Source organism: Echeneis naucrates, chromosome 11, assembly GCF_900963305.1.
Source record: "Echeneis naucrates chromosome 11, fEcheNa1.1, whole genome shotgun sequence".
Taxonomy (NCBI): Eukaryota; Metazoa; Chordata; class Actinopteri; order Carangiformes; family Echeneidae; genus Echeneis; species Echeneis naucrates.
This window is the reverse complement of record NC_042521.1, coordinates 19,064,559-19,077,169: the sequence shown is the minus strand read 5'-3', so window position 1 is coordinate 19,077,169 and position 12,611 is coordinate 19,064,559. Positions and strand designations below refer to the sequence as shown.

Sequence of the window (12,611 nt, the reverse complement as noted above, 5' to 3'; positions counted from 1 at the left end):
GCGGGTATACTCTAGGTGTTGTTATGTGACTTAGTGTGAGTGCTGATTATAACCTTCTCTATACCAACACAAGCCAAATGTCAGCAGTTCTCAACAGTTTTTTTCACCAGTGAAAGGAGACTTTAGTGATCATCAAAACCAGGAATAGGACTCCACGGTTAAGCAAAAAAAAAAGATCCAAACTGCAATATGGGCAAATATAATACGCAAATTTCAGGAGCTGCTTTTTTAAGGTTAAACATGTTGGTACCATTAAATGTGGTGATGCTAGAGATGCCCTGCCCTGCATGTAATATTTTCCAGAGAAGGGAACATGCTTGTTCAGTACAAGACACAACAAAAACTGCATAAGCCTTTTTTTTTTTTTTTTTTTTTTTAAATGATCATTCCAACTGAAATTGCATCACATTTTGCAATGACTAATCACAATGTGATTTTTTTGCATATTGTACAGCCCAGACCAGGACCTATAATCATGATAAATTGTCCATAAGAAAACAAAGATAACCATATAATTGTAACCCACAGTAATGAAACATCATTCAACTTAGTAGGACAGACACGTAATTTTCCCAGATCTCAGCAAAAAAAACGAGTTAGTATGATTCTGCAGGAATGAGGGCTTAAAGTAAGACAAGAACACTGCAATGAGATAGAATTGTCATTATGTCTTATACATATAAAATCGACAATGGCATGACTCTGCATAAGTATTAACACATACTGTACAACACTGCCATGCATTGCATTTGGAGTATGGGACATCAGCTGAGGATAAAGTCCCAATTTTCATAGAGCACCTGTCAACAACTGATGTGCCCAGGTGTCCAGGTAGTTTGGTTAAAAAGCGATTGCACAGTGAAAACAATCCTCAATACTGCTGCATCCCGTCTGTCTCTTTTTCATTAGATTATGCTCACTGCACCCTGGGAACAGGCAAACACATTTTGGCACTGAGATACAAGTTCATTCCTTGCATTAATGCCAACCTAAACTAAACAGCCTGTCAAATTGCTTTGCCCAGCTACTGACAATACAGAAGCTGTATATTGTTCCTCTCCTTCAATTATTAAAACATCCGTTACAGCCAGCCAAGCAAAGATCATAAGTTCCATGCATCAATACTCCACAACAGATTGAGAACAAGCTTAAGTTTTGGAAGATCCTTGTGAGAAATATTGTACTCCAAATGATGTTGGGCTTAGTCTCCCTGGGCCTCACATAGAATTAAAAAATAATATTTAGTGTAGCTTTTAAATCCAGGGCAAAATATAGCTCTTCTGAAGCTAGAACAGCCATCACTGGAAAGGTCCGGAGCCGAAACTCTTATCCCACTGAGACCATTGCTGATCCAACTGATCCAGCAATCTGTCCACTGAGTCCTCTTTGTTCTCAAGTTTCAGATATCGTCTGCCACAGCCCAGGTCTAGTCGAGGCCAGCTTTGGCGAGTCTGCTCCTCCGTAGAATCTGCAACCTGTCCCAGGATGTTCACACAAACCTGTGAACCAGCCTCTCTCCTTGTGACCACTGTCTGATGTGCACTTTGGCATAGTCCCTCGTCTAGGCGCAAACCAGTTCGAGCTATGGAGGGTTTGATCCTGTAGCTCAGACTGTGGCAGCGCCTTGGCTGGGCAGCTGAGATATCCATCTCTTCCCCATCCAGAGTGGACATGGAGTTGGCAGACACCAGGCAGTTGTTGCACTTGTCAAATGGGGTGGCCTGCAGATCAAAGCTGGGACTTCCTCTGTGCTCAGCCCAAGACTGTGTGTTAAACTCTTTCTCACTTGAATTGCATGAGTTGGAGTGGGAGGAGTGGAGGGAAGGTGGTGGCTCTTCCTGGTGTTGGACAGCTTCTGTTTCGAGCACAGCTTGTTGGTAGATGCCTTCCTCACTGTCCTCGTGGTCTCTGCGGTGTCTGGTCTGCAGTAGGGGCTCAGAGCTGGCCAGCTGCTGCAGACAGAGGATGTTGAGATGGGCAGCTGGTAAACTGCTCACCCACTGGTAGTGTTTGGCCATCGAGTTTGCTACTGCTATTTCTTTGAGGTCTGCTGAGGGCACAGCTGCAGACACAGAGCACATGACACTGCGCATCTGAGCAAGCAGCATCTGAGTCTCTCTGTCCCTATTCTCATAAAGGACTGTGTTGGCACATATAAGGATGAAGAGCCCCACCCCCATGATCACTGGCCCCAGCAGTTTCATTCGTTCACTGTGGATGACGCTGGCTGTGGAGAAGAGGTCCTTCGCTCGAAGAGTCCAACCAGAGGTCTTTGCCTCAGAGATGCTCTCCCCCTCTGCTGTTCTCAGGATGGATGATCTTGATATTCGGTATGGCCAGTAACCTGCCACAGCCAGAGCGGTACCAACAACCACTACGATGACCCCCAGCACCAGGAAGGCTCCAGGCATGGAGCGGATGCGGAGTTTGCCTTGGATCACCCTGTCCTTCTTCTTTCTGCCTCGTAAGGTGAAGCAAGATTTCCGGCAAGAAGGTGAATTTGGTTTACCACCTCGGGCCTTCTGGGTCTTCATGGCACAGATAAGTCCAGAGCTATGGCTTGAGGTCACACCCTGTCATAGGACTTTAGGAGTGAAGAAATGTTAAGAGTTAATACAGCAATAACTGTGTATATACTTGTTGCATCCATTAAGGCAAATGCATCTCTATCTATAGCTGTAAGTTATATCATTCAGATAATCTTTACATATCACAGCTCTTGTGTAAACACTGGGAAACAGTGAAGTCAATACAGAGTAGCTTTCAAGAAGCAGTGTGGAGGCTTTAGCTATCTATTGTCTATCAACAGAAGCTTAACATTCATCAGTGCATTGTCACCTGAAATTATGAATGATTGAGTTTTCATTATCTAAAAATGAGCCTTTGTGAACTGTGTCACATCCTTCAGAGGCTGCATCTTAACAGTGATTGCATCAAAGCAGCGCAACTGGACTGTCCCATTTTCAACAAAGCAGCAAATGGGTCCTGCTCTTTCTGAGCAATACAGGAGCCTACAGATCGATCCTTCGTGTCCCAAGATTCATGGCCCTCCAGAGTGAAACTCCAAGAGACACTTTAAAATTTAAGTATTGGGTTTTAGCTCAGTTCCACAGTTAACAGCACACATCAATAAATTGTCAGCTCTTGTCATTTAATGATTATGCCATGAGGAAAATAGGAGCTAGTCCTTACACTGAAGGTCTGCAAATCTTTTATGGAAGAGTCCAGTCCCAACTGTGTCCAAAGACTTAAAGGAAGGGAGGGTTAGGCTCTAGGACATTCTTTGGGGAATGGAGACCTTTTCTAATCTAATTCATCTTGTCAAATGTCTCACCACCTGACTAAACTCCTTTTATCTTAGGTGTTCTTTTCTTTGTTTCTCTTTTCGCTTGTTTTATCACAGTTCCACTAACAGAGGACTTTGTGGGCTGTGTAAAGGATGTGAATGCTAGACAGGTGCTGAATTTGTGAGGGTGACTTCTCTGGCAGACCTTCACAGCTGCTGAGAAAAGTGTTGGTAACACTCTGTCTGGCTTTTTACACTGAGACACAAATATGGGCCAAAATATTTTTCTTCAGATATACATTTTGTCTATCATCAAGTTTTACATTGTGGTTATTGCCAAAGTGAGCAAAATGGAAAGACAACTTCGAATACTATTGAGTGTTTTACAGTGAGTGTGAAATAGTCTCACTGTCAAACACCTCACAGCTAAACCACTTCCCCCTCCTTTCTTGAGTACAGATGGGACTGGACTTAATCATACTGGGTTTGATGGAAAACGATTCTACAGCATTTAAAGTCTCATCAACAAAATCATCCCTACTTTCTTCCAGGACTAGACAATGACAAACTATTTGTATAGCATTCTTACGCATTTTTATGAATGCTATGCCTAAGCTTTGCTTAGGGTGTTTTTTATTTGTTATAGTACAGTATAGTGTTTTTATTTGTTACAGTATGTATCATATTAGTTCTTTTTTAGATTAATCTGGTCTTTCAGTTTGTTCTATACTGTGTAACCGTCTAGATAGATCCATATGGTCACTGTGTTCTTAGTAGGCCTAGGCTGTGCAATAATATGGCAAAAGTATCAAATGTCAGCTCAGTCCACAGAAATGCTCACAATCTGTTTTCAGAAATCATAAAACCAGCTGTCAGGACTTCTGTAACATTGTGATGTCACATTAAAACAGTCAATACCCTCAGCCATGTTCTGAGCCCGGCCCACCCAGGGCTATAATTTGGTATCTCTGAGTGTTTTGCTGAGATCTGCTGTATTTTTTCTGGCCCACTCAGAAAACAGTGAGCCAATCAGAAAAGAGACTGAGAGCCTCTCTACAGTGAGATGTTGTGGTTCTCTAAAAATGCTGATGCATCTTTTGATGGATATTAACATTTCAGATAAAAAAATAGAGAGGAGTAAAATATAGGACCCGTAAGTGATCTCATAAATATGAATCTATTAATAAATGTAATCACTATTTTGATATTAAATATGATAAACTAAATGTCTTAAAGGATTTGTATGGTGGCAAACACTAATTTTTATAATCTTTTAGTTTCAGTGTTCAGCCCCTTAGTGCAACCGTTAGCTCCTTCCACCAACATCTAAAGGGATTTGTTTGTTTTCTCCAGCTACTCTGCTTTCATACCACACTGGCAACACTAAATGAATGGAAGTGTTTTTGCGTTTATATGTGCCAGCCCCGTCTGACAAATGTCAGTCAGCACAGGCTCAGGGCCAAAAAACACAACTCATGCAGCTCAAAGTAAACAGATTTAAGAGCCTAAAGATCAAATGACTAGATTTAATATGCGACATGTTTAGCCTGATGCTCTGGGAGTGTTAAGGTTGTGTACCAGCCATAACTGAATTTGGGTATACAAACCAATTTGGAGAACTAACTGAACTAACAAAGCTTAAGTTAAAGGAGCTTCCATTTGTGAAGGTTTGATACAGAGACAATGCATTAGTTGAGCATGAGAAAAAAGAAATGTACTGGTTTCTTAGCTCGGTGTTCAGGGTGACATCATCATCATCCCATTATTAGTTCATATATTCTGGCCACATGATGACAGCTGAGCCAGCTCCACCACTACTGAGCAAACAATTAAGAATTATTATGATGTTACTTTATTGATCCCCTTGGAGAAAGTGTTCTTCTGCATTGAACCCATCCTATTCATAGTTAACCTGAACCACACATACAAGAGCAGCAGGTTGACACAGCAAAGAACCCTGGGAGCAGTCCGGTGCTCAAGGGCTCAGTGTTGGTGATGAGGGTGGGGAGAAGGGTGTCCCCAGCTTTTCACTTTCCCCATTCAAATTGTTATGGTATGAGTCATACTCACGTATTCTTTGATTATAATCATCTTTTTTGTTGTTGTTGAATTAATTAATAAATTGATTTGTAAATAATGTATGTATTAAAACATTTCTCAAAGCCTCTCAAATGTAGAGAAGCTTCTTAGGTTAATAAAAGTAAGCGGCATTGCTGATGTTCCAAACTTCAAGGTGAAAGTGTCACCTTGGGCTCTGCTGAATTATGATACAAAAAAATTTTTATCAAAAGGAAGCAGAAATTTCACATTGCACGTTCAAAAGGCAACCGCTGCAATGAAACAATGGTAAGTAAATTCGGTGTGGTATTTTGTTTGAATGTGGAAACCTAAAACTCAAACATACACACTTACTGTAGCCATGCAGTCCCAGTAACCGGTCTATCGTTCCCCTCTGGATTCTGACTGCAGTAACACAAACATGTCCAGTGGAGAAATGATGAGCTGATTCACAGTGGACTGCGTTCACCAGCCCTTGCACAAGTTTAGGTCGTGGAATCTTCAGCCGGGTGTAAAGACACGACTAATCCAGAGTGCTCAGACATCCAGGCTACACTGCTGTCATTTTATTACCCGGGAATAATGAGAGGGGGCAGGGTCCACTTTTGTCTGAGCTATGCTGATGTGTCTGTCACAGGCGGTGTGTCATGGATCCAACCCCAGCAGAGGAAGCTTGACCGTAGCCGCCTTACTCCAGAGAAGCCACAAGTTGTGCTTCATGCCGGGAGCAGACGGAGTGAGCGACCGAAACTGAGATCAGCTCTCCGCTGGCAGGGTGTAGGGGAAGCGGAGCGCCGTGACGCAAAGGATAAAGCAGAGCTGAGGAGCGTGCTGAAGCCATCGCTCTCAAATCCGCATTTGGCTTCAAATGAAAAAAAGCAACCCTGAAGACAGACAGCCGTATCATGCGGGCCTATGCGATGCTGTGCGGTGTGGTGCTGTGCCGCGCTACGCCGAGCATCTCTGGCCTGATATTGTGTCTTTTGTTCGGCAGTTACAGTGACAATCAGACAGGCAGTAGAGTCTGACTGACATTCACTCACACACCATACCACACCACATGTGTGGTGTCTGTAGTGCGCGTAGTGTGTGTGTGTATACACCACATACAACATACACGCCGCAGCACCAGGGACAACGGCAGCAGAGACAGCCTCCATCAGCGGGATAGACCTCCACAGCAGAGACAGTCTCCAGCAGCGGGGACAGTTCTCCACAGCAGAGATAGCCTCCATCAGCGGGATCGTCCTCCACAGCAGAGACAGTCTCCATCAGCAGGATAGTTCTCCACAACAGAGGCAGCCTCCATCAGTGGGGACAGTCCTCCACAGTAGAGACAGCCTCCATCAGCGGGATAGTCTTGCTCAGCAGAGACAGTCACCAACAGCGGGGACAGTCCTTCACAGTAGAGACAGCCTCCATGAGCGGGATAGTCCTGCTCAGCAGAGACAGTCTCCAGCAGCGGGGACAGTCCTGCTCAGCAGAGACAGTCTCCAGCAGCGGGGACAGTCCTCCACAGCAGGGACTTTCTCCAGCAGCAGCCGCTCTGCTGCAGCTCTCCCTGCTCTCGGTCCAGCCACCATGACTTCTGCAAACTTACCTGTCTGTCTGGGCTCCTGTTGCAGCTTGTTCATAGTTTGCGGACTCGTAGCACGCTGATGTAGGATGGATGAACACTTTCCGGAGGGAGGACCCGCCAGCCGTTAATCCCGTGAACAAAGCACCACGACTTCGCGCCGCACCTCCAGCGGACGATCTGCTTCACGAAACAGCCCAGTCAAGTGAGCAGCAACTCATTTGTCCGGCGCACAATGCTTTTCAAAATAAAAGTACCAAAGGGGTTACTAAAGCACATGTTTATGTCTAGAGTGTCTCCATTACCCAGATGGAGGGCGTGACATATTTGGATCCAAACTGACTGATGAAAACCGAAAGTAGGTTTAAACAGAGCTGCAGTCGCGGTGCATACAGTGTTACAGCCGGGACAGAAGAAGCAGGCGCAGCTACTTGTCTTCACCTAGTGGAAGACAAGGGCTGTGGCAGAGTCCGTCGAAGGACGGTTTCGTTTGATGTCACGATCTCACACACGGGTGGTTTGGGAGATATAAGGGTAGGTTTCATATTAGAAATGTGCATTGGTGTACATAATATATATATATATATATGTACATAATATATATATATATATATTTCATCAAAAATAAAGCAGATTTCATGTGAACAACCAAAATCCTGTAATAATGAATGGATGGTTGGTTCAAGTGGGCTGGGTTGTTGTGACAAAGTCCCAGTAGTCCACAGCTAATTTTTGCTAGTTACTGAAGTTATTTTCTGCACACAATAAAAAACACAGCAGTTCAAACTTACACAGCTTACTAGTATATACTTTGTTGGTGGGATGTATTCTGAAATATTGATTAGAATTTATTTTAGCCTGGCAATGATGTGGGCCCGGTGGTGTCTGAGTGAGCGTTGGGTATCCTGGTGCTAAAGAGAAAAAGATGGAATAAAAGAGGCCTGGCGTCTACGCTACCTGATTTGGAGGCAGAACTAATTGAATCTGTGGACGTGGAGGGATTCACAGCGAATGAGGCCTCACTCTCAATAGTGCCGGAATCAGTCCGTTTTCTCACATCCGAAACAATACAAATTGTTTGTTAACCCGGACTTGAATGCAATGCTTTTTCTGGCAAATATTTCATTGTGCTTTGCCTTGGCTGTCGTCCCCAGTAAAGTGCGTCCAGATGTTGCTACGTTTCCTTTGGCTCATTTTGGCATTTGTTTGTTTTTCATGCGAGCGGTGCTCTCTACATGCATCTCTTCCCCCACGTTGATACAACTGCCGATATATAGCCTATGCATTAACGTGAATGAGGAGTACCGTGGACTACCCAGAAACTCCAGAGATGTCATAAGCCGTTCACGGGTCAAATGAAAGCTGCGTGCACAATTTGTTTATTTAAAAAAAAAGAGCGGCTCGCAAACGCAACACGATTTTCATCGTTCATTTAAGAGGTCTATTTCAATGGAGACGAACGTCGCATCTCTAGTGAGGGAGGAAACCCACGAAGGCACGGGGAGAACATGCAAACTCAGAAAAGCCCCAGGGCTGGAAAATGAACCCACGACCTTCTTGCTATGAGCGGTAACCACTGTGACGCCGTGCTACCCAGGTGCTTACCGGATAAGTGGATTAAGTATGAATCTGAGTCCTAAACGTCCTAAAAGAAAGATTCTGTACTTTTCTCACCTCAGAAAGTTTACCTGAAATATTCAGTTTATTCAATTCAGGCACTGCTTTAAATCCCTGCACCTCGCTCTTGGCTTTGTGCTCCTGCAGTGTTTCGCGGTGTATTCACTGCATTAATATGGAACCTAGACCTGATTTAGAATGAAACAGGTCTACATGGATCCTTAAATGACCAGTCGGGACAAACTTTCCACAAGTAATGTATTCATATGTAAAACATGGCATAATGTAACCTTTAAAAAAAAGGGTGGGGGATGGAAATAAGATAATCATATTTTCAACATGCCTTGTAGATCCAAAATTAATCCAAATCAAAAATATTTGTTTACTGTGTGTAGTTGCACCAAATTGGTTCATAGACCAATGTGACAAATTTCATTTGAGTACAAAAATAATTGCCACTGTCAGCATTATTGGTTAGCATACGGAAAGAGCGGCACATTGAACACCCTTCAGACAAGCAAATACATTTATCCTCAGCAGTAAATGGGTTCTGGCAAACAGGAGGTCAGATATTCCTGTTCTGCAGAGAACTCAGCTGAATGCCAGTGACACTCAATCAAAGCATCATACAGTTCCTCACTGACTTCCATGAACTTCCTGTTGGCCTCCACCACATCCAGCTCTGGACAGGGATCTAAAACACAGGGACTAGGGGTGAGGAAAGGCTTCACAGATTTACAGAGATGTGTTTAAGTTTGAATGTGGAACAATAAGGGAGAAAGGCTTTTGTGAGAGAGGTGAGGCTGACAGTCATGGCTTAATTCAAGGGATCATTATGGAAGAGTCAGACTAAAACTACTTTTTTTTATTTTATTTTCAGATTCCAATCTGCTGGAGGCTTTGTGTATTTGTTTTTTAATCTCTCGTGTCCTGTTTAGTCACTGATATATCCATTAGGGTAATCAATGTAAATAAAAGAACTCAAAAAATAAATAAATAAATAAATAAATAATAATTAAAAAAAACAACTGTCAGTCAACTCACTGCATTACTACTGTTTGACGATTAGAGTTAGACGGTCCATGGGTTTTATTTTAGTGGCTAAGGCGTTCTTGGTCGAAAGAAGTTTGAGAAAGGATGGACTACAGAAGCAAAAGTCTAAGTTTCCCAGGTTAGTGTACAAAACAACAATCATTTTAAGCTCTGAATCCCAAAACCAACCTTCAAGTCCATCATCCTCAGTCTCCTCGCTCTCCTACAAAGAAAAAGCATGTGTTAGAATGAGTCATGTCTGTTAACAAGGACTACCTGATGGCTGTTTAGCAGAGAGAGCTCACCTGTGGAGGGGGGTACTGTGTGTAGTCATACTGTTGGTAGTTGTAGCCATACCCTGCTCCAGTCTGTTCATAGCCCCAGGAGGGGTAATATCCAGAATAGGCCTGCTGCTGGTACTGGTTGTACTGGTCATAATTGTGTCTGTAACCAGAGCTCTGCTGCCACGATCTGTCTGTTGAGTGCTGCTGCTGCTGCTGCTGTTGCTGCTGTTGCTGCCGGTTCCTTAAACTCACAAAGGAGAGACACACTCGCACTGCTGACCTCCACCAATCATAGAGCTGCTGCTTCCAGCACAAATGAATCAGCCTGCAGCCAAAAAATAGAAAGACTCTTATAGGAACTCACTTGTTGGCGGCCAGACTCAGTCTCAGGGGTTTACTACCCAGTCCCATAGCACCCTGACACTCCTCTAATGCCCGCTTCTGCAGTCGCTCATCTGGGAACTGAACAAAACCACAGCCCCTACAATGAGATACAGTGTAGGTGGTTACCAAAAACAGTCTGTGGTGAATGACAATCCTCAAACTAATGAAATACTGATAAAATATTAATGAAATACTTCAACCTGGGAGGAAAAAAAACAAAAAAAAAAAACAGACATCTTTATACAAGACAGGACCTTTAACATTTAGATACATCCTGGCTCAAATATTACAATATGTGCAGAACAAAAGTATGAATAAAATGATTTTGTTTTCATGGTAACTATAGCAAAGTTTCCTACAAATAATTCATATTTCACATGAGTTGGGATACAAGAGGGATATGAGTGGTTGAGGTATACAAAAATGAACAAGTCACACTAGTTTCAAATGTTTCCACCCTGTGTGATGCCATGTAAAGACTCACTTAGAGTTGCCCATGCTGTCCAGCACCACTTTTCCACCCCGACATGAAGGGTAGCGGTTGTAAAAAAACTCATAAAGCATACCATCATCTACTTCTGGAGTTAGATCTCCCACAAACAGAGAATACATCTGACTGCAACAAGAGCATACAAAAATAAGAGCATCACAATCTAAAAGTAAAAATTGGAACAAGAAGATGCAGAATGTAACTGAGACGGAGGACTCATATAAAACAGATCATGTCATCTCTAAGTCACCAATGATACTCACCCACCCTCCTGTTTCCCAAAGGTGGCTCGGTTTAACTTAAATCTCGTGGGCTGTGTGAAAGAGAGGTTTTAGTGCACCAGACCAGAGTCTTCATCACCCATGATAGGAAAAGAATAATACTGTGAATTATCAATGCTCAACATACTGGGGTGGCTCCTGGTAAAGCTTTTCCATTGATTTTACGGAGACACCTCTCAGCAGTGGCCTCATCCGTCATCTCCACGAAGCAGTAGCCCAGAGCACCCCTGTTTGATGGCACACTGTTTTAAAGCAGAGTAATGCAACTGCACAATGGACAGCTACTTGCAGATTTAATCCTCACCCTGTCATTTTGTTGCGTATGATCCTCACGTTGACCACCTGCTCACCCATGGTGGAAAATGCTCTGGTGATGAACTTTTCGTCCATGTAGGACTCCAGCTGTACAGCAACACAAAAAAATTACAGTTGAAGAATAGTGCTCTGTGTAAATAGGGGTATACACACAAACATTTATATCTTTATTTATATACGTGTGTGTGTGTGTAGGGTATGAGTGTGAGAAGAGCATTTTTCATTGACTGAACTCTTACTATTGTTTGTATGGCAAAGTCTGATTTATCGACTGATCTAAGAAGCACTTTGAAACTGTAATTCTGGTGAAGTTCTGACATGTCTACGTGTGACGGTTGTCTGGACTACTTGGCCTCGATAGACCTGGGTCAGCATTGTCCAGCAGAGTCCACAGTTAGAATAAATGTCACCCTCCTGAGAAGACGCTTGAAGCTGTGCTTAGTGTTTAGGTTTGGCAAATATGAGCACGGTCTGGCCCACCTAGACTCGAGTCTAGTCTGAAGTGGTTTCACTTTTCGTGCATTCTATTACGTGTGTGTTCCCGTGTGTTTATGACTGAGACCTCCCGCGGGAATTGAACAGGCATCGAAGTCATCCGACACGCCATACAGACAAATGACGACAGACAAACGGACATTAGCAAATGCTAATTTCCTCCGTGGAGCCTTCCCACTATATCCCATTCATGCACCACATTAGGCTGGTGTCCATTCGTCTAACACAGTGCTCCCACTCGACTATTTGTCACAAAAAAAATGAAAACTTACGTTTCCCATCCACAAGGTGCTCATGGTGCAGTCGGCTATGTGAACTTTCCTCACAACGTGACCTCACAATTACGACGAAGCTTTAGAGTCACATGCTAACCACTAGCAGCGTAGTGAGGAAGAGACGTAAAGCAACGATACGTCATGACGTCAACCGACGGCGATCGGAAGGGTTTTTTTTGTGTTTGTTTTTCGTGTCAGAGGCTTGCGCCCCGCGTCCGTGGTGTGTTTTATGAACTGTGGGTTAATTCTTAAATTCAAAACTCAGTGTCCACAAACTGATCCCACGAACTAACAGGTGAGCAGCAAAGAGTTAGTCAGTTACTCTCAGCAGAGAGTTGTGAACTAGAAAATTATTTTTCTTGTGTTTTTTTTTTATTGTTCATACAATTCTCAAATTATTAATCTTCTGAATTAATCGTATTTTTTTTATTTAACTTGTTTTTTTGTGTTTCATTTTCTGTTTCATTTATTTCATTTTTTATAATTTAATTCGTAAGAATTGTCCATATCTTTTCTGA

At 43.1% G+C, this 12,611-nt stretch overlaps 2 protein-coding genes across 6 annotated transcripts; both read right to left on the bottom strand.

Annotated features, from left to right (window-relative positions):
- Positions 1–454: 454 nt before the first annotated feature.
- tmem200b (transmembrane protein 200B) lies at positions 455–7,045 on the bottom strand. 3 transcript variants are annotated; one of them, XM_029514415.1, is made up of 2 exons: positions 6,945–7,045; positions 455–2,584 (listed from the first exon to the last, which is right to left on the bottom strand). In XM_029514415.1, exon 2 carries the CDS (start codon positions 2,532–2,534, stop codon positions 1,299–1,301), a length of 1,236 nt encoding a protein of 411 aa, XP_029370275.1. In that variant the 5' UTR covers positions 2,535–2,584; positions 6,945–7,045; the 3' UTR covers positions 455–1,298. The 3 variants fall into 3 exon arrangements, with proteins under 3 accessions (XP_029370275.1, XP_029370274.1, XP_029370272.1); XM_029514414.1 differs by lacking the exon at positions 6,945–7,045 and adding an exon at positions 5,691–6,865; XM_029514412.1 differs by lacking the exon at positions 6,945–7,045 and adding an exon at positions 5,699–6,865.
- A 1,733-nt stretch (positions 7,046–8,778) lies between these two features.
- On the bottom strand, positions 8,779–12,214 carry LOC115051093 (tRNA selenocysteine 1-associated protein 1). Of its 3 annotated transcripts, none has more exons than XM_029514380.1 (9): positions 12,091–12,214; positions 11,313–11,410; positions 11,136–11,250; positions 10,991–11,040; positions 10,722–10,853; positions 10,218–10,334; positions 9,875–10,100; positions 9,759–9,792; positions 8,779–9,231 (listed from the first exon to the last, which is right to left on the bottom strand). In XM_029514380.1, exons 1-9 carry the CDS (start codon positions 12,112–12,114, stop codon positions 9,071–9,073), a joined length of 957 nt encoding a protein of 318 aa, XP_029370240.1. In that variant the 5' UTR covers positions 12,115–12,214; the 3' UTR covers positions 8,779–9,070. The 3 variants fall into 3 exon arrangements, with proteins under 3 accessions (XP_029370240.1, XP_029370241.1, XP_029370242.1); XM_029514381.1 differs by having other exon boundaries at positions 9,875–10,094; XM_029514382.1 differs by having other exon boundaries at positions 11,136–11,235.
- Between the last annotated feature and the right edge of the window lie 397 nt (positions 12,215–12,611).